The sequence below is a fragment of the Annulohypoxylon truncatum genome, assembly GCF_022578515.1.
Source record: "Annulohypoxylon truncatum strain CBS 140777 unplaced genomic scaffold F4807scaffold_18, whole genome shotgun sequence".
Classification (NCBI taxonomy): Eukaryota; Fungi; Ascomycota; class Sordariomycetes; order Xylariales; family Hypoxylaceae; genus Annulohypoxylon; species Annulohypoxylon truncatum.
Genome location: NW_025953804.1, coordinates 146318 through 171227, shown reverse-complemented (window position 1 = coordinate 171227; position 24910 = coordinate 146318). Strand labels below are relative to the sequence as shown.

Here is a 24910-nt window from a genome sequence, read left to right as displayed (position 1 = left end):
CGGTTTATTTGTAGATAGCTACTTTTAAGCGATATGATCTAGCATTTGGTTATTGTTGAAAATTGCGACTTTCAGTTAACAACCCGACGAATTATATAAAATAACAAGTACCTATGTAACTTCAGCAAGTACCTCTACCTGTAACCTAGACCTGCGGCGGCTTGACTTTATAGTGGAGAACTAGCGGGGATCCCCTGCGTAGATCCCTGCAAAAATATCTATTCCACTGCAAGGCTACCAAGGACCTGCCGCCTATTCAACGGGAAGCAGCATTTGGTAACAATCCAATTGATTCACTTGCAAACGATCAACACATCGCAAATACAATTACTTCTCCCATCGAGCCGCAGAACATGACTGCGCCAACATGAATCTGCTGCTTTCCGACGACTACCTACTCCAGGACTATCCTGAGAATATCACCAACACAATTCGATCAGGCCATACAACATGCTTACGATTCAATCGAAAAGGCGACTATCTAGCTTCGGGTCGCGTCGATGGCACCGTGGTGGTTTGGGATTTGGAGACGATGGGCGTAGCGAGGAAGTTGAGAGGTCATAGAGCGGCTATAACTTCGCTTAGTTGGTCTAGATGTGGTCGTTATCTGCTCTCCGCCTGCCAAGGATGGAGAGCAGTTCTATGGGATTTGCAAGATGGGACCAGGTTTCGAGAAGTGCGATTCCGTGCGCCCATTTACACGGCAGATTTACACCCCTGGAACCAGTGAGTAGAAAAGCCCAGCAATTGTGATGCTATTTTCATGATCGCTAATCGCAACGCCAACATAGCCAAATGTTTGTGGCATCCATATTCGACGAACCCCCATCGCTAGTTGACATGAGCGGCCCGAGCGACGTCAAACACACACTCCCTTCCGCGCCGAAACGTACCAATACCGACGCTGATGCTGCGACTAAAGAGAAGCAAGCGAAAGAAGATGCAAAACAGATGACTACGGCGACGGTATGGACAGCTACTGGAGATCATATCCTGGCGGGTACAAATAAGGGCCGTTTCAACATCATAGACGCAAATACCCGCGAAATCATATGGTCGGAGAAGATATGTAGTTCTGTGGTAACTACGCTACGCTTAACAGGATCCGGACGTGAATTGCTGGTAAACTCTCAGGATCGTATCATCAGGACCTTTCATCTACCGAACCTCGCAGCAGAGGACCTCGATCCCGATACAATACAGATGCCACTCGAGCACAAATTCCAGGATGTCGTCAACAGACTCTCCTGGAACCACGTCACGTTCAGCGCCACTGGAGAATACGTAGCAGCGTCTACATACAACAATCATGAGTTATATATATGGGAACGAAACCATGGCAGTCTGGTCCGAATGCTAGAAGGTCCTAAGGAAGAGCAGGGAGTCATCGAGTGGCATCCTCACAGAGCTGTACTAGCCGCCTGCGGGCTCGAAACTGGTCGTATCTACATTTGGTCTGTGACCACGCCGCAGCGCTGGTCGGCATTGGCACCGGACTTCGTCGAGGTGGAGGAGAATGTCGAGTACATCGAGAAGGAAGACGAATTCGATATTCACCCCCAAGAGGAGATCAACAAACGCAGACTAGACCAAGAGGATGAGGATATTGACGTATTGACTCTCGACCCAAGTAAAGGGTACGATGAGGATATCGACGGCGCGGGATTTCGGATGCCAGTTCTATTTAATCTGGGCGAGAGTGATAGTGAGGAGGAGTTCGTGGCAGTATCAACAGGTACCGTACGTCGTAGGAGCTTAGGCGAGGCCCAAGAGGGCGAGACTCCTGACGAAGAGAAAGTAGCTGGAGGTAAGAAGACGGCTGCTGCGAAGGGTACAAGAGGAAGGAAGAAGTAGAGTAGCAACGGTCTCTCAATACCAAAAGATATCCTTGATCGTAATAAAAATACGTCATGAAAATCTCCTCAATCATCACTATGGCTATAGCAATTCTATAGCAAATTTGACTGGCTGTATGCATGGTTACCTGCGTTTCTAACTGTTTCCATGCCTAAAAGAGTAGAGGGGAATAATAGGTTCATGCAAGTATGTATGTATAGTGGCTACTAGGTCCATTTGAATGGAATGTATTTAAGTACCTAGTACCTAATACATACCAGCCTTATATGCAATATGCTGATCCGCACAGCCCGCGGCATACAATAGCGCTTGCCAATTGACTCGTCGGCTGCTGGGTAGGTAGTCGATGTAACTAATATCCTACATACGAGGTAGGTAGGTTGCACTGGGAGTTGGCTCCGGCGTTGATTTTCGTGTGCGGGGAGGTACGTACCTTACTAAAATTTAATGTGCTTTGAATCAGCCGCATGGATAAACTTACTTCCGAAAAGCTCATTGTTCCCAAACCGGATTAGCGCGTTCTCGTGGCGGCCCTTCTGCCTCACTTCTAATCCTCCCGACTCTCCAAGAACACACTGCCATTCAAACCACAACAACTTTTTTCACCATTGATGGTTTATCACAACGCGTCCCGGTTTTCGCATCAGCTTCATTCCCGCGACTCTCCGGCATTGTGAATCGCATCAAGATAGTGATTTTCAATTATCGCGATTATTTTGTCGACCCGCGCGCGCACCTGGGGGATCAATTTTAATCACTTCCTTCGGGCCTTGGGCCTGGTTGGCAACCACCCTCCAGTGCCATTAAACGCGTCTACATCGACAACTAGTTCTATCATTCTTTGCGGTTCTATCTGTACATCATTGCTTTTTTCCTTCTTTTTATCGACCGACAATCCGATTTACGAATAACGAACCGATACACATACCGCGCTCATTTTTCCACCTTCAAGGACCTTTGTCCCCGACCGACCTTAATTACACTCCTTCACTTTGCGCATCGAATAAAATTCCTCCGCGCGATTATTTCTTCGCACTCATCATCCACTTCTCATTTCACATATTACGAATCCGCTTAGAATAATCAACCAACAATTTTGCCAAGATGGCGAACCTTTACTTCCAACATTCCGATGCGCCTCTCAAGACCATTCAGGAGATAGTCTTCAGCATTCAGTCTCCTAAGGAGATCAAGGACCAAAGTGTCGTTCAAGTTATTTTTCCTGAGACTATGGATGAGACTCGGACGAAGCCAAGAAAGCAGGGACTGAACGATCCTCTTCTTGGCTCGCTAGACCGCCAGTACAAGTGTGCAACTTGTTTGGAGGGTATGAATGAGTGCGTTGGTCATTGGGGACATACAGAGCTGGCTGTGCCCGTCTTTCATCCAGGATACTTGAAGAAAGTCAAGAAGATTCTGGAGACCGTCTGCCATTCCTGCAGTAAAATGCTAGACGACAGAGTCAGTCTTGCCTTTGTTTTCTGGTTAAACTGAATTTTCTTGGCGCTAACTGGTTTTAGAGCAATCCTGAATTCCAAGCCGCGGTGAACATGCGGGATCCCAAGAAGCGTTTCCAAGCTGTTTGGACCGTCTGTAAGAAGAAGAAGTGGTGCAGCAACGAAGTCCCAAAGGAAGATGAGGACAAGGAGTATGAGCCTGGTACTAAGCCTAAGGGGCAAGGCCACGGTGGATGTGGCAATATTCAACCTGCGATCCGCCAGACGGCTCTACAACTATGGAGCACGGTTAAAACCGTTTCTGAAGATGGCACCAAGGGAACCAACAAGGAGTTGATGAGCCCAGCCAAAGTCTTGGCTATTCTCAAGAGAATATCCATCGATGACATGCTCGACATGGGCTTAAACCCCGACTTCTCTCGACCCGAGCATATGATCCTCACGGTCCTGCCTATTCCGCCTCCTGCGGTTCGCCCTAGCATTTCCATGGACGGAACCGGTCAGGGTCTAAGAAACGAGGATGACTTGACATACAAGCTGAGTGATATCATTCGTGCCAACAGCAATGTGCGTGAAGCCATTCGAACAGCTGCGCCTAAGCATATCCAAGATGAATTTGAGCAACTGCTCCAATACCACGTTGCCACCATGATGGACAACGACATTGCCGGCCAGCCTCAGGCGCTTCAGAAAAGCGGTCGTCCCGTCAAATCCATTCGAGCCCGTCTAAAGGGAAAAGAAGGAAGATTGCGTGGTAATTTGATGGGAAAGCGTGTCGACTTTTCCGCTCGTACCGTTATCACAGGTGATGCCAACATCTCTCTTGACGAGGTTGGTGTGCCTAGGACCATAGCCAAGACTCTGACGTACCCGGAAACAGTCACTCCGTACAACATTTCTCGTCTCCACCAACTCGTTCAGAATGGACCTAACGAACACCCTGGTGCCAAGTATGTTATTCGACAGGACGGTACGAGAATTGATCTACGACATCACAAGCGGGCTGGTCAAATAAATCTTGAGTACGGTCAGAAGGTCGAACGACATCTTCAAGATGGTGATTACATCATTTTCAATCGTCAACCGTCACTTCACAAGGAATCCATGATGGGACATAGAGTCAAGGTGATGCCTTACTCCACCTTCCGACTGAATCTTTCGGTCACTTCGCCGTACAATGCCGATTTTGACGGTGACGAGATGAACCTTCACGTGCCTCAGACCGAGGAAACGCGAGCTGAAATTCGTGAGCTCTGCATGGTTCCGCTGAACATTGTTTCCCCCCAACGTAACGGACCGTTGATGGGTATTGTCCAAGACACCTTGGCTGGCGTGTACAAGATGTGCCGCCGTGACGTATTCCTGACCAGAGAGCAGGTCTACAACATTATGCTGTGGGTTCCTGATTGGGATGGCGTTATCCCCCTGCCTGCTATCGTTAAACCCCGACCTCGTTGGACTGGAAAGCAGATTGTGAGCATGATCATCCCGAAGGAGATCAGCCTCTACACCAAGGCAGGATTGAAGCGGCCTGTCAAGTTCGAAAACAACCAATGGAACCCTGCGGAAGACGAGGGCTTGCTTATCCAGTCTGGACAATTGCTCATAGGCCTTCTTACAAAGAAGAACGTTGGTGCCGCTAGTGGTGGTATCATCCATCTATGTTACAATGAGCTTGGCCCTGATGGCGCAATGGCCTTCCTGAATGGATGCCAGCGTGTTATTAACTACTGGCTTCTCCACAATGGCCACAGCATTGGTATTGGTGATACCATTCCAGACAAGGTTACCATTGCTAAGGTTCAGCATGAGATTGACCAGCAGAAGGCCGAGGTGGCGGAGCTAACGCTCCAGGCAACGGCAAATCAGTTGGAAGCTTTGCCAGGTATGAACGTCCGAGAAACCTTCGAGAGTAAGGTTTCCAAGGCTCTGAACTCCGCACGAGACAAGGCTGGAACAGTCACAGAAAACAGTCTTAAGGATATCAACAATGCAGTCGTCATGGCTCGCTCTGGTTCAAAGGGTTCATCCATCAACATCTCGCAGATGACCGCTCTTGTCGGCCAACAAATTGTTGAAGGCAAACGTATTCCTTTTGGTTTCAAGTATCGAACACTCCCTCATTTCACCAAGGACGATTACTCGCCGGAGGCCCGTGGGTTTGTCGAGAACTCTTACCTACGTGGTCTCACACCTTCAGAGTTCTTCTTCCACGCCATGGCTGGTCGTGAAGGTCTCATTGATACAGCCGTAAAGACGGCCGAGACTGGTTATATTCAACGTCGTCTAGTCAAGGCCCTTGAAGACGTCTGTGCGAGGTACGACGGAACGGTTCGTAACTCGCTTGGCGATATCATTCAGTTCGTCTACGGTGAGGATGGACTGGACGCTATGTATATCGAGAAACAGCCGATGGATCATTGGGTCTTGAAGGAGTCTGACTTCGAGGATCGTTACCGCCTAGACGTGATGGAAGGTGTCCGCACACCCGTACTGGACGCACTGGAATATGGCCAAGACCTTGTTGGCGATATGCATGTGCAAGAGCTTCTCGACATGGAATGGGAAGCCCTTTGCCGAGATCGTGAGTTCCTTCGGGAATTGAAGAAGAACTCTGAGAAGCTTGAGGACATGTTCCAACTTCCTCTCAACATTGGTCGGTTGATTGAATCTTCCAAGAAGCTTCTCAAGGTTGATGACACCAAACGAAGCGACCTCTCTCCTCAGGACGTCATTCCTACTGTAAGGGGTCTATTGGACCGATTGATCATGGTTCGCGGTACCGACGATGTCTCAGTAGAGGCTAACGATAATGCAACGAAGCTTTTCAAGGCCCTGCTACGTTCGCGTTTGGCTTTCAAGCGCCTTGCGGTCCAGCACAGGCTAAGCAAATTGGCCTTCCGACATATCATGGGTGAACTAGAGACTCGCTGGTCTAAGTCAATGGTAAGCCCTGGCGAAATGGTTGGTGTGTTAGCTGCGCAGTCGATTGGAGAGCCTGCAACGCAGATGACCCTTAACACATTCCATTTCACTGGTATCTCATCTAAGAACGTCACCCTTGGTGTTCCCCGTCTCAAGGAAATTCTCAACGTTGCCAGCAACATCAAGACGCCTTCGATGATGGTGTACTTGGATGGTTCTACCTCTCAGGAACACGCGAAGACACTTCGTAGTGTAGTCGAACACACTAACCTACGCTCCGTTACGGCGATGACCGAGATTTACTACGATCCCGAGATTGATTCGACCCAGATTCCGGAGGATGAGGACTTCGTAACGTCATACTTCCTGTTGCCCGATGATAGTATGCCGGACCAGGATAGACAATCGCGATGGCTGCTTCGATTTGTTCTGGACCGGCAAAAAATGCTGGATAAGGGTCTCACGGTTGAAGACGTTGCTATTCGTCTTCGAGAAGAGTATCCCAGTGATCTGGCCGTCATTTGCAGTGACAACAACGCGGATCAACAAGTGATTCGTATTCGCCCAATGCCAGAAGATAAGGACGATGCTGAGAAAACCATCGAGGACGACGTTATGCTCAAGCGGTTAGGCGAACATCTTCTGGAAAACCTTACTCTGCGAGGAATCAGAGGTATTGAGCGAGCTTTCCTGAACAAGGGAACCCGAATCGCCATCGACAAGCATGGCGCTATGATCCAGGCCAAGGATACTCCGTTATGCGAGGAATGGTACCTTGATACCCAGGGTACAGCTCTACGAGAAGTTCTTGCAATTCCTGGAGTAGATGCCAGACGCACGATTACGAATGACCTGTGGCAGACTGTTGATGTCTTCGGAATTGAAGCCGCACGACTTGCGCTTCTGAACGAGTTGAGACGAGTATTGGCTTTTGACGGTTCGTACGTCAATGAACGTCATCTTACTCTCCTAGTAGATGTCATGACATACCGAGGCAGCATTGCTGCAGTTACGCGTCATGGTATTAACAGAGCTGACACCGGTGCCCTGATGAGGTGTTCTTTCGAAGAAACGGTTGAAATCCTCCTAGAAGCTGCTGCCATGGGCGAGCTCGATGACTGCAGGGGTATATCCGAGAACGTCATGCTAGGTCAACTTGCCCCAATGGGTACTGGTCACTTAGACGTGTTCCTCGATCCTAAGATGCTCGAGACCGTCATCTCAGATAACTCTAGGATGGGCCTGATGCCTGGCATGACTGTTAAGGGAAGTCAGCTAGAAGGTGCGGCCACTCCATACGATACTGGATCTCCAATGGCAGACTCCGGTTATGGTATTTCCCTCGCGTCACCGTCGATGGGGGCTGGTAATTTCTCGCCGATTGTTGGAGCCGGCTCCGACTCGCCTTCTGGCTTCGGCACAGAGTATGGAGGATTCGGTAGTGCGAGCCCATACGGCGGACGAAGCCCTGGTGCTACCAGTCCATTCTCTGGCGGCGCGTCACCTTCGTCGCCTTTTAGCAGCTATGGTGGTGGGGGTTACTCACCAACTTCTCCTGGTGGCAGCTATTCGCCCACGTCACCGATGATGGGAACTCGATACGACAGTTCGCCGCGCTTCAGCCCGACTTCGCCATCTTTCTCCCCGAGTTCACCTCAGTTCAGAGGTGCAGGCGCAACCAGCCCCTCGTACAGTCCCACGTCACCGACTTATTCGCCCACGTCACCTTCGTCTCCAAGACATTACTCCCCAACATCTCCTAGCATGAACTCTCCCACGTCGCCCAACTATTCTCCCACAAGTCCTACCTATAGTCCGACATCGCCCAATAACCATCAGGGAGTCACATCGCCTATCTTCTCGCCCTCTTCTCCTAATTACTCCCCAACTTCTCCTATGAGCTACTCGCCTACGAGTCCACACTTCCACGGAAGGGCACAGCAGTCGCCAACGAGTCCTTTGTACTCGCCTACGGTTCGTACCAATTATCAATCACTATGAGACGCAGTTCTTGCTAACAATTTACGTAGTCTCCCACGTATTCTCCGAAGGATCCTGGCGCTGGCAGTAGTACTAGCCCGAAGTTGTACGTATTAACATTCAGTATATGAATTAATGAAGGAAAACTAACCGAGTACTCTAGTTCTCCTACCTCCCCCAAGAACGATTAGTTCTGTCTTGCATACTATACATCTGGCGTCATGCGTATTCTTCACATCCGCATTTAGGAGTTCTCGTTTACCTCTTTTTCTAACTTCCCGTTTTTACTTGACCTCTACAAGAGGCATAATGCATTATCAAGGAAAGGGACATTCACCTTGGCATCAACACAAGACTAGACAGAAAAGCAACAAATCCCGAAAAGTTCTAGGCGAAAGGACAATGGTTTTTTTTATCTAATTCTCTTCTCTGGTTTACGCTGTACACTACTATCAGAGGCAGGATTGATTTATTACGGGACTTCCTTTTTTGTTTGATTTACTCTCCCCCTAAACGCGAACGAAGGGCGGCAGATTGACATTCCGCCATAAGCAAATTTTTTCTTGGTCGTCTAGGGAGGAATTGGTGAAGACGATGACGAGACGAGAACTTACGAAGTGGGTTGAGTCATTGTGGTTCGGACGGGCAGACAGGGGCCAGCAGGCTACACTACAGATAGCGAAAATGCAAGGCCTATATTTCCGAAACGAAGGTTTGTTCATTTATAATGATACCCTCGTGCTAGTGCTATGTGGGCGTAGTTTGCGTAGTTTCGGCTTTGCCTCTACATAATGTAAAGATTTTGTATTTTCGGGGCGTTAATTAAGGCGGAAAAGTAAAATAGTAATGGTAGTTAAAATGCCCAGTACGGTAGTAATAAAAGGATTTATTTTTGCCCTTATTTCGATGGCAGACTCTGGTTTGATGTTTGGTGGTATTAAGATTACTCGGGTCCTATTCCGCCTCCTGCACATGTATCATGTATCATGTAAGTAATGCTTGCACATATCTCACACGGCGACTTTTTCTTTTGAAAGCGCGTAATTACGATCCTAACTTACCTACGTATCTCCAGAAGATTTCGGAGCTCTGCCGCCCACGTACATCGCACTTGATTACTTCGCTCACTACCTGACTACCTACTACCTACCTAACCTCTTACCTAGGTACAGTGCCGAACGTCGTATTCTGAGGTTGGAGCGCGCTTGTTTCAAAGTAGTCCTGGCTCTGTCCCGCCGCGCCGTAATTCTAACTACCTACTGGGTAGAAAAGCTGTAAGACTCCTCCCCCACCCACGGCTAGTTCAGGTCAGAGCTTATTAATCCTGGTCTTTTCTTTCTTTTTTCTATACTTCGTGTCTCTCGCCTAGTTTTCAGCTGCGGAGATTAGCGCAGTGGGGATTCTTGTTTCTCTCTATGTTCTCATTTATGGCCCAGCCCGGCCTTGAGATTGGGCCAGGTCCGGTTTAGACAGAAAAGGTGGCCGAAAAGACCGGAAACTTTTCCGTTTCTGCATGGTGAGCAGAGCTCGCGCGTGTTTCAAGATTTTTTTTATTTATTTTTTTTCGGTACCCGGTTCAGGGCTCGGAGGGTGGATGGCCGGAAAGGCATGTATGTCATATTAAGTACCTACCTAGCTGAGATATGGTTGGCGCATATGTAGGGTAGGAAGGTAAGATGTGGGTGGCGGCCGGCGCCTACAGGTCTTCACCTGCCCTGGATATGTATACGCAGCTTACTTACATATAAGTACATCGACCACATGGCGTACCACGTGAGCGTGGGATTTCACCGCTGCTGTACGACAACAACCTTGTTTAAGAAAGAAACGAGATGCCATTGCATTTCCGGTTGTCACATGGCAGATCGCCTGCTGCTTTCGGGGCTGGGGTTAAGATCCCTTTTCTGGCCCCCAAATCGTGATGGATCGTCCGCGGGCCAAAAAGCTTGCTGGGCGTTTCCTAACGTAAGATCCGCTGAGACTCATACGGATTAGCCCGGAGATTTTGGGATCTGGGGTCGTAAGGCTGGATGGTGTGGTTGGGATTCAGATCCCTCGACGGTAGTTGCGATAGCCCTACGTGATGATGCTTGTCAGTAGCTTGAGAAGCGAGGCTCGTGGTGCAACGCCATCTACATTCGTATTAACATGTATGTATACCTACTACTACTGCGTATGCATGTATGCAGTTCCCAACAGCCAGAATCTAACAAACGGGTCGATCTAGCCGCAGTATAATTATAGAATCCCGTAATTGGGTCGACCATTCCGTTAGCGGAGTCAGCTAATAGATCAAGTTTCGACTAGAAACAGAGCTTTTTGGTACCTACGTGTGCATGCTGGATTTGAGAGCTACTTTTCTTAGTAGACTTGTCGGCGGAAGGCCCGCTATGTGGTTAAGCTCCTCCCCTCTGCTTACATGTCGGAAATATCGTGGGGGCGGATTTACTGTTATAGGCGCGATGTCGCGTCTAGCAAAATGCGCACTAGAAGTTAAGTCAGTTTTCATCTCGTTTCATGATAAATGTACGCCGGACCTACATATGTCGTTGATCTGGATCTGGGGTCGTCGCTCTAAATTTCTCCTTCCTATATTGTGTCATGTAATTTAATATGTGCGCTGTGTTCCACGAGACGCAGGATTGATCGGCGGCGTAGCAGTAGTAAGGCACGTGTGGAAGGATTTAACCTGCAAGAGCTATGATAGGCTTCTGGGGTGCCTATACACATGGTCACGCTGGAATGCACGTCAGCTAGAGTATATCGTTGGTGACGAGGATATGAAGATCGTGGAACTAATTCTTTTCATGAATCCTTCAAACGATGTTTATATTGATGTATCCTTTCCCAGAGTATCGTGTAGATTGATATTTCCCAGAGGACACTTCAAATCCTCTATTTCCGCGATTGCCGCTCAATCGGCTTGGAGATACATAGAGACTAGGACTCTATCGTCAGTAATAACGACTGTATGTGGCGTTGAGGGTTTTAACTTTCTTCTATGCAGTAAGATCCTGCACCTAAATCTTTGATAAACTCGATATGGAAGTTAGATGCCTGCATATAAGCTGTAGCTGCGGCTGAGAGGAAGGATTGCATTGATCTTCGGAGATCCTTCTTCGTTTTCGAGATCTGCAGCCGTAGCTTATGTCTAGTTCAACAAGACCAGAAGGAAACATACTGGTATATTAGCTCGGGCTACAGATTTTCTAAAGGATTGTTAGATGCTTATCCGAATGAAGAATCTCTCACATAGGTTCACTTACAATAGGCGACCCAGATAAGGAATATTCTTCATGTCGAAATCCTTACATGGGTGTCCCGGCCGACTAATACGCGCTCAGATTATCATGCCTTGTATTGGAATAGGTTCAGATGTAGACGGGAATTGGTGAATGAGGTTGGTTCGACATATACCATGCAGTTAACCATGAATCCGTGAGACCGCCAGTACTCTCGCTAGACTATCTATTATGTTTCGCTAGAGGAATAACTAAACAAAGCAGTTAAAAGAATAAATACTGCCATCTGTTACTAGGCCCAGCAACTGAATATACGCTTATTCTGCTAAAGATTATGGGCGCGAGTTTTGGTAACTTGCCCACAAGTAGTTTCGTGTATTTTGGCCGTCGCATGGAGCTTGGTAAGGGGTACGACGAAAACGTGAGAGCAGATCTGACAATTCAAACAATGTAGCTTCCTGGGGGTTGCCTTCCCAATAATGCAGGGTACCTAATTGAGATAATGACAAGGAGAATTGTGAATGTTTCCTTCGGAAACACGCCATGCTCAAATTGGTTGACAACGAGAGCATGCCTAGCTGTGAGGATTAAGCCAGCCAAGCTAGATATTCCTGCAGGATAACGTGTATGGTTTGGAAGCTCTGTGCTGTCTAAGTGTCACGCGAATGAATTATCCCCGGTTAACAATAACGGCTTGAAAAGATAGGAAAGTTTTTGGACATTGAGTCACCTTGACGCTTAATGGTCAAGTTCGACAGGAATTCTAAAGCTCGCCAAGAAGGCTTAACCATGAAAGGTGATGGCATACGAGGTTTGTCAAAAGCACCTCGTCGTCCAACGATTTTAAGGAGGCGAACGTAGGCAATGTAACTTCGGAAGCGATGACGGCATAAGAACAAATATCTAGCGGCTGCTGTAAGACCTCAGACGAGAGATCCTGCCTTATTCGATACTATGCCGAGTCGAGCGACGGCGCGGTGTTAATATGCAGTTGTGTTTCAACACAACACCATAGCTAGATTATGCGGCAGGGTACCATGCTGGTACCTAAGCCAAGAGATGTCAAGGCGGCCGGAAACAAATGACGGGATCATTTGCAAGACGGATGTCTCATGATAATTTGGTTACCTAGCTGTTGAAGAATGCCGCGCCGTGTAGTTGACTCATCCGGTGACTTGAAGTAATATGGTGATATAGTGGTAGGGCGAACAATTAGGTTGACAGGTGCTGATCATTGATGAAATCGTTATCGTCGCCAGGTGATCGTTGGACCGTTAGTTAACATCCGCAAGTCTAAGCCCGCTCTAGATTAGGTAGCCAATGAGGTTGAGGATTGCGCTTCGCGCGATTGTGGAACGTGCATGCTTCCAAGGTTCGTTCTGCTTCCCTGACCCCTGCCCCTGCCCAGATGCACGAGAGAAAAAGAACTTCTCCGGGTGCCTGGGTGCAACATTGGAACCCTAAATCTAAACTGGAAAGCCTAGCTTTCGGTTGGACGCCCTACAGCTTTTGATACAAGGCTGACAGGGCGAGGTCGATGAGCTTAGATTATAGGGGAAGCCTAATGCGACTTCACGTAGCGCAGTCGACCAATCCGCAACTCTAGCTGCTCTTCGTCCGTAGTTCCTATAAAATTAATGCGCAGATTAATATGACCTAGGGGTTTAGGGGCTTTGGACACGTCAGTTACTATCTATATGTCAGAATTTAGTCTTAGCCCATAGTCCTGAAAGATAGGTCAAGTTGATGTTGGTAGGCTAACAAGGTAACTCACATCCCTCATGTTCTTCTAGTTGGAACTACCCTGAATGCCTTAAGATTATTCCAAGCTCCTTAACCGCCTTGGATAATCTCATTGGTGACTGAGACGCCCTAGCCGCCGGACACGTTTTGACTCCCTAGGTACTAAAGCTACAAGGTTAGTGCACGAGGCGATGATGAATGCAGGGGTAATGACAGCTCTTTTCCCATCGGGAATCGGGATAGATTACCAGGTTTAACGGGAAGGAATCCGCTCTAGCCGATCTATGACGGGAGCACTGTTGGTAATAACGGAATGGTGAAGGTATTCATTACCTACCTTCGTTGAAAAGGGTCCCTGGGCCGGAGTAGAGGTATAGGATCAGTAGCATCTCTCCGTCGTTCAAGTAAATTGTACCCTTTGCTTAACTTACGCAGCATTGTTTCTAAGGCTACTATTTTTGACAGCCCCCGATGTTAGTAGTTCAGGGAGAGCGATTGTCTTTTAAGCTACACCAGAGACTTTCGTGTAAGCCGTGTGCTCACGAAGGAAAACCGAAAGATGAAACCACTATTACTTGTCAGCTATTAATTTGCCCACTTACCTCAGCTAGACTAAGCGGATAGGCCATTTAGATCGTTAATTGTTGGTCTGACATTTCACGTTATTCGGTGAGTACATCGCGCCAATTGCGCTCATAGACGCAGCGTTCCATGATAGTCCCAATCTTGGGCTCAAAAACAGTTGAATAGGTAGCAACGCTAGGTTGCATAAGAGGCACCAGCAAGGGCTTATCAGGGTAACACCACGTTGGAAACGGAATGGGAGAGGATACGTCAGTATACCCAGGTAGGATAGAGAAAAGACAGAAGAGGAAAAGGCCAAGGGGAGACAGGTGTAGGTTGCCTCGGGAAGGAAACTAAAAAGCTCGTAAAATGCTGTGTAATCCGAGGTTGTATGCCGATAGAACACGATAAATGTTATATCGTATCTGCCGGGACCGGGCCGCACAACGGGCCAACGCGCATTTGACGATGGCGCGGCTTAGAGCGAGTAAAGAGCCAGTGTTGACCATGAGCCCTCCCCGGCTCCACCGACTACAACCCGATTTGGAAAGGTTGACAAGTTAGTAGAGCAGAGTTGTGGTGAATTAAGATGGCAACGCGATGGCGAAGGGCATCAAATTAGGCGGCCGTCGGCCCGAAGTATATGCTCGATGGCGAAGTTATGTTGCTAAGCGCGACGTCCATAGGGTCGGCGCCGGCGTAGGATTGCTATTGGTTCAGGAACCGCGGTGAGCGAGGGCCATGCTGAATACGTGGTTATGAAATCCGAATGCGGATAACGAGCCTGGCCGAATTGGTGACCTGGAGTCCTTCTTTGCCAGGGGCGAAAACGCATGTCCGATGGGTGGATGTGGATGTGTGGGGGATGCAAGTCAATCCCAAGGAAACAGAGATGAGAAGTGGGAGAAATGAGATCTGACGGACGGACCAGCCGACCGACCCCTTAATTCTATTTACATATCCCTCTAAACGTGTCGAACAACCCTACGTATACATAAGTGCATAATGTTTCAAATCTTTTCCTTTTACAGCAATATATATAGAGTTAGAGTTATAGACGTACTTGAATTGCTCAAGTACATATTTATATATGAAGGTACGAAGTAGTTTTGGCGGCTCCAAATAGGTGAGAAATGGTACCACCTTCTTATATGTAGTTACCTTAGTACATACATAGTGTATCCATGTAACTGCCGATTATGAGGTTTATACTAGGTAGGTACCTAGCCACCACCTAGCAGGGACGCAAGGGATAGCTACCGAGCATCCATCATACAAACTAACTACCTGATCTGGGTTAGGTGATTGATTGACGCCCAACGAAGAAGTAGCGACCACTCTCAATGGCTATCCATTAATCGTCTTGTTTTTTTTTTATTACTCCTATCCCCTCGCACCTCAATAATCACATGATACAAGACGGCTGCGAGTAGGTACTCGTTATCTGCAATTCAATCCAAGAAACAAAGTAGGATTTGTTCCAATGCGGCGCAATTCTTCGCGACGTCAGCTCTTATCATAGGATGTACTTGTTTCGAGGTGATCCGTTTCGCGTTGGCCGCCAACGACATTTTTGTTAGTTCCATGGCCTCATGGTCCCGCGCATTGCGACCCAACTAGCATAGCAAGGCTTCTCTTATTCTTTGGACGGAATGATACGTCCTCTGCCTTGCATTGATTACCTGTGCCTTCGGGTAGATGCTTCTGACCGCGGAAGTGGCCGCTAAACCTCCTTTCCGTATGCTACCGTATGCCAGGTTGAGTTGTGCCACGTATTACCGCGACTTGATCCAATGTCGTTAGCCGTTTTTGCCATGCCATTCGACGCGAATTTCGGTGTACACTTGCTAAAAAGCTTCATGATGGAATGGAAAATAGTAATGCAATTGAAAGAAGATCAAGGGCTGTCTGAATCTATCCCACCACTAAACACACCATCGTCTTCCAGATCCCCTCCAGATCCCCGCAAGAACCCGCCTTCTCCTGGTCCCTGTATCGTGGGTTCCGAATCGAATTGTTTCCGAATAAACAGAGAGTGTGTGCCCAGTACCGGCCAATCCTGACTCCAGGCCAGGCTTTTGAACTTGAAATGACATAAAGAAATTGAGGTATCGATGCGATTGCTCGCAAAACGCTCTTCCATCCTACACCCATGCTCGCCCACTAATCGTATATTTTACCATGCTTGTATCAACCCCCTATCGAATATGTGTCTAAATAGAAATACAAGTTAGCAAAGCGTGAACGGGAGTAGTCAAATTCGGAGAGAGAGAGAGAGAGCTCTATCGCTTGCCTTCGGTTAGGCGCATTTATCACATGGGCCCGGGTAGTCCTCGGACTTGATCTCAGCTCCTCCAGCACATGTTCCAAATGTGTTCGGCGATTCAGCACAAGGTGCTTCTTGAATCTCCTTGCAGCCGCATGAGTACGTGATGTGGTAAACCTTGCACATTTTGAATAGTTTTGGTGGTGGATAATGATCGAGGCTTCGTTTTGAAGATATGAATCTACGATATTCGGTGTTAGCATATTTTTCGTTCTGGTTCATGTGGTACGAACGAACCGGTATTCTCGATCGTTGATGGAACGGCTTGAGTAATTGCGATGAGGTAGTTGATAGAAGTTATGACTATGAGTCGATTTAAGAAGGTCGAGGCAGATGTAGTTGAAGTGTGTGATGGTGATGATGAGAAATAAGTTTGGATATCGTAGTGGGCGGAAGGTGTAATTTATAGACGTAGAGCGGGTTCGTGAACTACCTTTGATAGATGAGTAAACGGCTATATCTGTGAGGTGCCTTGTTTGTTACGAGAGCCTGCCACACTGAACGTAAGCGGCTTTTGGCGCAGTAGATCAGTTGGTAAACTGCCTCGAAGTCTCGCCGCAACAGTGAATAGAAAGATGACCCTGTTGGGGGAAGATGACTTCTTGGACTAGAGTAACAGGTGGGTGTGTATAGATGGGTGGTCGTCATCAGACCACTATGGAAGGCACCATCCTATTTCCAACACGTAGTATCTAGAGGGCTGAAAGAGAAAAGGGGAAAAGTGTACTATGAGCTGCGGTTGGACGCCTAGATATGCGGCCGTCGACACGCGTGGGAGCCGTTTATGCGTCCGAATCGGTGGGGAACTTGGAGTCGACCTTCGAACGAACCATTAGACGTACACATGAACGTCATCTAGGGTGTAAAGAAGTACTATAGTACTAAACCTGCCTGGCCACTCTATCTTACTTCACCCACGCAGCCCCAGGCCCACCCGTATTATGGTCTGGCTACCCGTAGACAGGCACAGGCAGGGGTCTTGCAGCGTCCCGATCTAGAAAGGCAAAGTAGGAAACCGGTGGGGATAATTATAAAATAAGTTGAATCGAACTTGAACCAGTGGGTGGGTGTTGGTATCCAGATGCAAGGTAGTCTGAAAGGTTTTCGATCCCATCTACCTGGCCAATCCGAGCAGGCAATTGGAACAACTTCTGTCTCCCGCAAAGCACCTAGCAAGGCACGTAGATAATCCCTGGTCTCTTGCGTTTGCTAGGTTGTTCCTCTTACTGCAACCGTTGGCTGGCTTGATTTCATCATTATACTTAGTTATTATCATGTGCTACCATAGGTATCGCCGCTAAGTATTGGGCAATCGTGAGTACCTCCAACAATAGCTTTTTCTCCTCTGCCTAGGACCTAAGGATTCCCGTAGAACCCTTCACGAGTTGCAAAGGTCATCGAGGCTTGTTCGAATGTTAGTTCTGCCAAGGGACGCCACACGAGTAGAAGTAGATGTTTGCACCAATTATTATTCGGACCCGGCGCTTTATTTGGGGTGAAGAATTACGTACTTAATGGTACACCCTTTTCCGCTTTGCTTGCCTACTATGCTAAACTCCAAGGGTTAAGTGGGCGGGAGCTCCAGATACGGAGTGTAGATTGGTCCATCCGAGGCGAACAGGGTTGAACCGAAAAAAAAGGAAGGAATTAAAAGAAAATAAACCCGAAAAATAAAATAAAACAAAAATGTTTGAGCGGATGTACTTCCATGGAAATCCTTCCCGTTGGGACCAACTGCATACCTGGCGGACCTGTAGGTACGAAGCAGCAGGTATGCGGCAGGTGTCAATACGTTAATACCCCTGGCATACCTACCTCATGGAACTACTACGTACCTGGAGGTAATCCATGGCCCATGAAATACCACCGGTCACGTCGGTGTGGCTATAACAGCTATAGTTAACAATCCCGGAAACCGACAACACACTTAGAAAAAAATAGCGAAATTGATCAATTGAGGTGAGATGGAAAAGAATAAGTGGAATTGTACTGGGGGCAAGGGGTTTTTGGGTTTGACTATTAAGAAGTACGTACTCTATGGTAGTACAAGTATCCACCTGTCTTCTAATTGGTAGGACAAGATACATAGTTACAAGCCATGTAATTCGCGTGCAACCTTAAATCTTACCCACAAACGACTGGATTTCTCTTTCTCTAAGCTCCAGTCTCCAGTCTCCAACATTCATCCATCCAGATACAAAATACATCATGCGCATCACAACTTTAGATGATACAAACAATTGGGTTCCCACGCCTTGTCCCACGCGAAAAGGTAGATTGCATGAAAGCCCGGGAGATAAAAGAGAAAGAGAGAAAAAACTACCCGATGGGTAACACGGTTTTGGGTACAGATGATACCCGGTACTTTTCTCTCTTGCTCCATCCAACGAGGCCTTCGTCCGCGCCTCGCGTCTCGCGTCCTGCGTCCGGCAGCACATCGTTCATGCAAAGAACATTCCCTCACCCAAGTTTCCATAAGACTATGGATCGGGAATCGGGAATCGGGGTCTAAAAACGAGTGATTCCAGAAAAATTCTCAAGGCCGCTGCCAGATGGCCACTCCTTGTGCTATGTCCATGGTCTCATCACCCCTACCTACCTACCTACCAGCCTATAAGTAGGTAGGTAGGTACCGATCGATGTACTTGATACAGCAGTCAACGCTGGCTATGAAGTTACTTGCTTTCGTCTCAGGAAACTAGCGATATCTCCCCCAACGTATTTTACACACATACGTATAGATACACTACTGCAGGGCATATTTAACTAGCCGAATGGAACGGGCCGGTTGCCGTCTCTTTCATCTGCTAGGATGTTATATTGCCTACCTATACCTATGGAACGAGCAACCAGACCCTAAATTCTCGCTTCCAACATGGCCATGTTCTATAGAGTAAGTATGCATCGAGGGAGAAGCAATGCCGTCGAAAAGATGGTACATGATCACGAATATCTCTGACCAGATGCAGAACAGCCCTGCATAAAGCAAGGGACGACATGCTTGAACGGGAATCTACGGCATGTACAATCGTTTTTAGCTCAACATCACTTGACAGCTTTCACTGGTCAACCACGAAGTCTTGCCTATTTCAACCTAAGATACCCAGCTAATGAGTGGGTGGTGTCCGTTGACACCCGAGTGATCATCGGACGCCGATCTCAGTCTAACTATATCTACCTAGCACTTTGATATGAACTAACCGTTCTAACTCCCTAGTTAACACAAGGTCACATTTAAACGCCATTTGCAATAGAATTGTCCACCTACCTCTCCGGATCACTGTGGACCTCCAGTAGACAAGTCCACGGGTTCATCCAGCCGCGGATAAGGAAGCAGAGATCGAGGTACATCCAACCTCTTACGCGTCAATCGGCATGTAACACTGCGAAGAAGCCGGCCAGTGAGTCAGGTAACTCGAATTTTACCTGTGGATGATCCCCATATTTTAGAAAGGGTCGGAAAGGGGCAAAAAAAAAGTAGTATATTCCTCCAACCAACATCTATTAGAACAGCCTTACGGCCCGCATCCCATGCGGCCGTCCCTCCTTGAGTGTAAATGTGTGTGTATACCTCGCCGCACTGCGGCCCCAAAAGCGACCCATATTCAACCAACTGGCTTGGTAGGCCACCTCTCCAATGACAAGATCGTTTTTACCACCTACGGAGGTCTTATATCAAGCGATCCTTTAATCTCTAGAAGCCCCCCTATGCTTACCGAAGTTCTGGTCGAAGACCTATCCTGCAACCATGAGGCTGATTCCTCTTTAACAGCTGAATCTTCGAGCGAGGCCTTCGGACTCAGTTGCTAAAGAAGGGATCCTCAATGTATTACTGGCTCTCAAACTCCTCACAGGTTTCGGTACAGACATACTCGCAAATACCATCTTGACATCTACTTAAAAGTACACAGGTGAGCTCATTTCGGGACCGACAACTAAGTTCGGTCTCCGCTTGACCGACTGAGATCAAGGTGACCAATGTCTTCCTTTTGAGGAAGCCGGACTTGCCTATACGATCACCGGCATAGCTAACCGCCAAGTGTAACTCGTTGTCTCTCTAGCCCCTGAAATTTCGTACGGAACTGGGTGTGGAAGCTTCCTCTAGTCCTGTCACATTCTCTTCTCGCAGATACCGCTTCCTCACGGCTCAAATCTCCGCGGGGTCACAGAGGTTGGAGGCAGCATTGGAACTCTTAGCTCCTTAACTAGAATTTGCCACTAAAGGAATCCCGGCAAAGTTTTCTTCCATGTCAACGAAAATAATAATGGTTGAGTCGCTAAAGTCGCTTAGGTAGTGTACATACACATGCGCTTGGCGCGCCAGGGTCGAGCTAGCTAGAGCGGCACTCGGATGTTCCATCACAAACAGTCAATGCCCACGCAGTCCCCTTTCTTTTCGGATTTCTTAAGAGATTTCCATTTCAATTCGATTCAAAGCAACTTCTAAAAGCGACAAGTTCGCGGCGGTTGTGCGCGAAATCCAGCCAATCAATAGCTAGAATAAGCGCTTGCTCATTGCGTACCATTGCGTCGGGTCGCTTACTTTTATCGTCACCATTACTCGAAGTATGGAACCCATCTCCTAAGCCGTCGATCAAAAACTCAAATATGCAACTAGGTTTACAGTTCTATCCAATATTAGGATACAAGCGGTCTTCCGCGCTTGTTGGTGTGTTACCTCGGCGTAAGACGCCTAGTCCACCCTGAGAGACGGGACATGGGTGGAAACAATATGCGCAGTGGCCAACCAAACTCGACATTAACGAAGTAGCACAGAGGTTGTATGCGTATGTATGCTTAGGGAAGCTATTATGTATATAGAGTCATGGGTATGGGTCCAGTTCGTTCAACACCCACTCATGAAGCTAAGGGTTCAGAACAAGAATAGTCAAGGGCCCCCTATTCATATCAGCCACCAACAACTTTCACACGACCCTTCTTGGGGGCAACGAAGTTCCCTTCGTGTTGCTACCGATTTCGGCCCGAACCTTCTATGACTATCTGCTTCGGCCTATTAACTGATTCTCATGTGATGTCGACAGATGACTGGGAAGAGTCAGGCTCCAACTTGATATCTAAAAGAGGGTCGGAGGGACGGTTGACTACGGCAATACCTAACCAAGATATCATCAATCGCTTGTATCTTGTCTATATTGGTCTTAGTGTTGCGTTACGCAGTTGGTTCGCTCCTGGACTTGATGAACTCAACGGCTACGTGTTAGCTTCCCCGGCCTCGCTGCAGGGTATGGCACCACAATAGTCCGAACTAATGGTGGTAACATGTATTAGAGCCTTCCCTATTGAGTGTCGACTCATTCGTGGCTTTTCTGTGATCGCGGAACGGAAAGAAGCCCGAGTTTCCATGAAACGTTGAAGGACAGTGCCTAGCTAAGTAGAGCGAACGTAACTGTACGCATAATAGAGATGTAATAACTATGCATTTTGTCACTTGTCCCAACAGGTTGCTGCTTATGGCTCTTGGAAACTTGAAATAATCACACCTTCATCCTTCATATGCAACCACAAGCACTTAACTTAGCCAATGGACCGACGTCGCTGCCGTCTTCTCCGGACACCCCTATGTCCTCTCCATAGTACAATCCCACTCCCATAGGAACTAAGACGCGTGATAGCTCCAAGGCTCCGTTAGTCGGGTCTGAAGGATCTTGGGTAGGTAGTACAATCGAATTGATCTTTTTCTGGGAATTTCCGTCTACCTCGTCTCCATTTCCCCATGGTCCTACATATTTAGTTCATGGGTACGTAATATGTAGAAGTCGCCGAATGGAATGTGTCAAGTGCCACAGACTACTACCTTACCATATACGGACCAACTCCTTTAAACAGCTTGAGCGAATCATGTTCATAACCCTAGGTCCGCACAAGACTACAAGCCGGCGTGAGCCAAGGTGAGCTATTATTGACGGCATACCACGCGATGAGATCCCTGGTTGGAGACCAAATATTCTCTCCACGATCATTAGGATGGAAAGGAGCGATGCAGATGACATATCGCATAATACCGTCATGCCCCTTTTTACAACATCTCACTGAGAAACAACTTGTGGATTATTCATATCCCATAAGCTATCTGAAATATGGACAGTTCATCCTTATCCATGTCCCTCCACTACCATGAACCATCATCATAAGCTCTCCTACCACTACCAGAGCGTTGCTGTTAACTTTATTTCTAGAATCGCCCCACAGCCGACGATGTGTCTAAGAGCCACGAGGAAAGTAGACATAGCAGAGTTATTATAATCTATTTTGGTGCTGAATCGGACCTAAAATCTAGGGACGCTATTTTCAAGTTCTATCCCTAGGGGGTGAGTCGCTTAACTCCTATGAATGATATCAGAAATGGCGACTATTGAACTCTGGGCCCATTTTAACATAATATTTATAGGGCTGAAACCATGCAAGGGCGACGCCGTCCGAGAAGTTCCCTAACCAACACGGCTTCTTGAAGCTAGCATACCATGACGTATCCGAACTGAATATCTGTAGCCTGATCTTCCAATATAACAAGCCCACATAGCAGCTATCTCACGAACCGAACTCGTATACCAGCTAGGGATAAATACGAAAAAGAAGGACGTAGGAGCACCAACGATAGAGGATACCGATTCCTAGTCGAGCGCAAAGGCCTCCCGTCGCTTCTTTACCCCGTATCATCTATGTGGGGATTCTCTGAAGAGGAAGACACTCAGTAAACGCCCCTCTATGCAGGTATATCCGGTGGTAGTGTATGCGGTCATGGGTTCTGTACATGGCAATATCCAAATCTTACTTTCCCTCTTGTCGACCGAGCGATAGAGGCGCGGAACACGAAGAGCCGGCAGCTCCGGTTTACCATGATATATGAAAACGTTGGTATAACAATGGGAAGGGCCTAGAGATACTCCAGGAGAACAGAGGTGCCGCGTCAGTAGGTACCTAGGTGTGTTGTAAGATGCTCGTGTTTAATAGACACATGGCAGATCTCCTTAACAAGACATTAGGTCCATCGGCACGGCCGTTCATCCATTCGAACACTAGGATCTTCTTGCCTTCATTTCGCGATCTCCTCTTCAGTAGGTAACCTTGCCCCTGTCTTCTGGACGGCGAACAGACCTAAAAGGAAAAGAGAAGCGAATTGAAAACAAGACGTTATCGCGTCTGTCAACTTTACAGTTACGAAACACCATACCCCAATGCTACGTCATGTGTATTGCTACCAGGGCCAAACCAACAAAGGATTTCTATCTGGTGCCGACGATTGAGCACCATACAAGTACTTATAACATAAAATAAAATCATCGTGGGCAGGAGGCTCTACTTGTTACAACACAAGTAATTGTAGGCATTTTACATAAGTCCCCTGCATCGTGCATTCTGCAGCCCGTACCTTGGCCTACCGTGGACAAGGGACAGCCGCAGAACAGCCTCAGGATCTGCTGCTAGGGTTATCCTACATCTATTCTCTTTAGCGAGATGATATCTCAGTGCCATCCGGACAGACCGTGCGGTTCTTGCCGCCACATTTGGCCGAGAGACCTTGAAGCCTAATATATTTGATGGCTGTGCTTCGCCGATGTTCATCGTAGAAACGAACCGGGGCATCGGGTTGCGAATGAATAGAATGTAACGGGGACATGGTGAGATTTTTGGTCTATGGGGTTAATCTACTGTACGTCAGACATCTTCTCTACATTAGTACGAAACCTTCATAAAAGCGCCTTACGTTAGTTAGTATTGTGCGACAAGGTCTGCCGATACAGCGTCCATTGATGATACCTAGCATTACCACATTCAGAATTTCCCTGTGTTTAATTGCCGGTGCCAACAGGAAATCGGAAATAATTCCGGGAGTTATAGAATAGTTTGTTTCAGGTTCCAGAAACGCGAGGCTGTCGTATACGTATTGGGCGCTTGGAGGCATCCGAGCAGAGTGAACACCTCGACATTTACTACACGATTCTTAAATCTCTTCTCCATCCTAGTTATCTTCATTTCGAGCTCTTTAGAACATCTAAAAAATCCAAAGAATTAAAACTCTTAATATTAGATCTAACCCCTTTTATACCATACGCCTATACCTATCTTTACTAAGAGACTTACCCCTATTCTCCGACGAACTTACCCTTTGGCTTATATAGGCCCATAACTGCATAAAATTCAACAATCGAGTTGATGATTAAGCGCTTCTTTTCCTTGATATGCTCTCACAACCGCATATGATGATTCTTACCTGGTTATATCGAAGAAGTAGGGGATTACGTGTTGAAGAGCGTATCGTTTTAGGAAGACCGATATCTCCGGGTCGTTCCTGCTTTGGCCTGTTCGATCTCACAGTTGCCCTCCGAACAATCCCGTTAGCGGCTTGGCCCACCCAATCGCAGTGTGTTCAACCTCCGAACTCTGAGCCGTTCTTGCCCTATTCTCGCCGTGATGCCCCGGGGCGACCGGGTGTCGTTGCTGTTGATTTAAAGTCGAAAGGAGCCGCACTTCCCTTCTCCACACCTTTCTCGTTCATTATCATATGTTGTCGGCATACTCGAACCTTTAGAATGAGCCGCAGGCGAACTTCTCCTCCGCCTGCCCGCCCGGTTCACCGCTGCGAGCCGAGGTGTGTATCAACATTACCGATTCCACTAATCCCTAATAGGATCGGATCGATATACCTCGGAAATAAGATAACGGGATAACGAGGGACAACTTTGTTGCGTGCTTGTGCCCCGGGTACGTCGATTACATTATGCCTGGCTATTCGCTGCCAATTGTGCACCCCACGTGTGCGTGCGCGTTTTCTTCTTTTGTGCTATGCGCTCATA

General features: G+C 47.6%; 4 protein-coding genes across 4 annotated transcripts; 2 read left to right on the top strand and 2 right to left on the bottom strand.

Annotated features, from left to right (window-relative positions):
* Positions 1 to 80: 80 nt before the first annotated feature.
* On the top strand, positions 81 to 1975 carry F4807DRAFT_99051 (WD40 repeat-like protein). The gene is made up of 2 exons (XM_048003755.1): positions 81 to 726; positions 792 to 1975. The coding sequence occupies exons 1-2, from the start codon at positions 368 to 370 to the stop codon at positions 1852 to 1854; spliced, it is 1422 nt and encodes a 473-aa protein (XP_047853688.1). The 5' UTR covers positions 81 to 367; the 3' UTR covers positions 1855 to 1975.
* An 811-nt stretch (positions 1976 to 2786) lies between these two features.
* On the top strand, positions 2787 to 8539 carry F4807DRAFT_98999 (beta and beta-prime subunits of DNA dependent RNA-polymerase). Its single transcript, XM_048003753.1, has 3 exons — positions 2787 to 3318; positions 3378 to 8213; positions 8270 to 8539. Exons 1-3 carry the CDS (start codon positions 2962 to 2964, stop codon positions 8348 to 8350), a joined length of 5274 nt encoding a protein of 1757 aa, XP_047853687.1. The 5' UTR covers positions 2787 to 2961; the 3' UTR covers positions 8351 to 8539.
* F4807DRAFT_427416 (uncharacterized protein) lies at positions 8191 to 9114 on the bottom strand. Its single transcript, XM_047998158.1, has 2 exons — positions 8270 to 9114; positions 8191 to 8213 (listed from the first exon to the last, which is right to left on the bottom strand). The coding sequence occupies exon 1, from the start codon at positions 8939 to 8941 to the stop codon at positions 8729 to 8731; it is 213 nt and encodes a 70-aa protein (XP_047853686.1). The 5' UTR covers positions 8942 to 9114; the 3' UTR covers positions 8191 to 8213; positions 8270 to 8728.
* Positions 9115 to 15909: 6795 nt separating this feature from the next.
* Positions 15910 to 16975, bottom strand: F4807DRAFT_98921 (uncharacterized protein). The gene is made up of 3 exons (XM_048003752.1): positions 16528 to 16975; positions 16062 to 16275; positions 15910 to 15981 (listed from the first exon to the last, which is right to left on the bottom strand). The coding sequence occupies exons 1-2, from the start codon at positions 16740 to 16742 to the stop codon at positions 16068 to 16070; spliced, it is 423 nt and encodes a 140-aa protein (XP_047853685.1). The 5' UTR covers positions 16743 to 16975; the 3' UTR covers positions 15910 to 15981; positions 16062 to 16067.
* Between the last annotated feature and the right edge of the window lie 7935 nt (positions 16976 to 24910).

Excerpts from the sequence above, each read along its gene's own strand:
- F4807DRAFT_99051 (XM_048003755.1), top strand. The coding sequence starts at position 368 with ATGAATCTGCTGCTTTCCGACGACTACCTACTCCAGGACTATCCTGAG. Across the intron at positions 727-791 it reads GATTTACACCCCTGGAACCA|CCAAATGTTTGTGGCATCCA; the intron begins GTGAGTAGAAAA and ends ACGCCAACATAG.
- F4807DRAFT_98999 (XM_048003753.1), top strand. The coding sequence starts at position 2,962 with ATGGCGAACCTTTACTTCCAACATTCCGATGCGCCTCTCAAGACCATT. Across the intron at positions 3,319-3,377 it reads GTAAAATGCTAGACGACAGA|AGCAATCCTGAATTCCAAGC; the intron begins GTCAGTCTTGCC and ends AACTGGTTTTAG. Across the intron at positions 8,214-8,269 it reads GTCCTTTGTACTCGCCTACG|TCTCCCACGTATTCTCCGAA; the intron begins GTTCGTACCAAT and ends CAATTTACGTAG.
- F4807DRAFT_427416 (XM_047998158.1), bottom strand. The coding sequence starts at position 8,941 with ATGAACAAACCTTCGTTTCGGAAATATAGGCCTTGCATTTTCGCTATC.
- F4807DRAFT_98921 (XM_048003752.1), bottom strand. The coding sequence starts at position 16,742 with ATGACGACCACCCATCTATACACACCCACCTGTTACTCTAGTCCAAGA. Across the intron at positions 16,276-16,527 it reads CGTTTACTCATCTATCAAAG|ATTCATATCTTCAAAACGAA; the intron begins GTAGTTCACGAA and ends CGAATATCGTAG.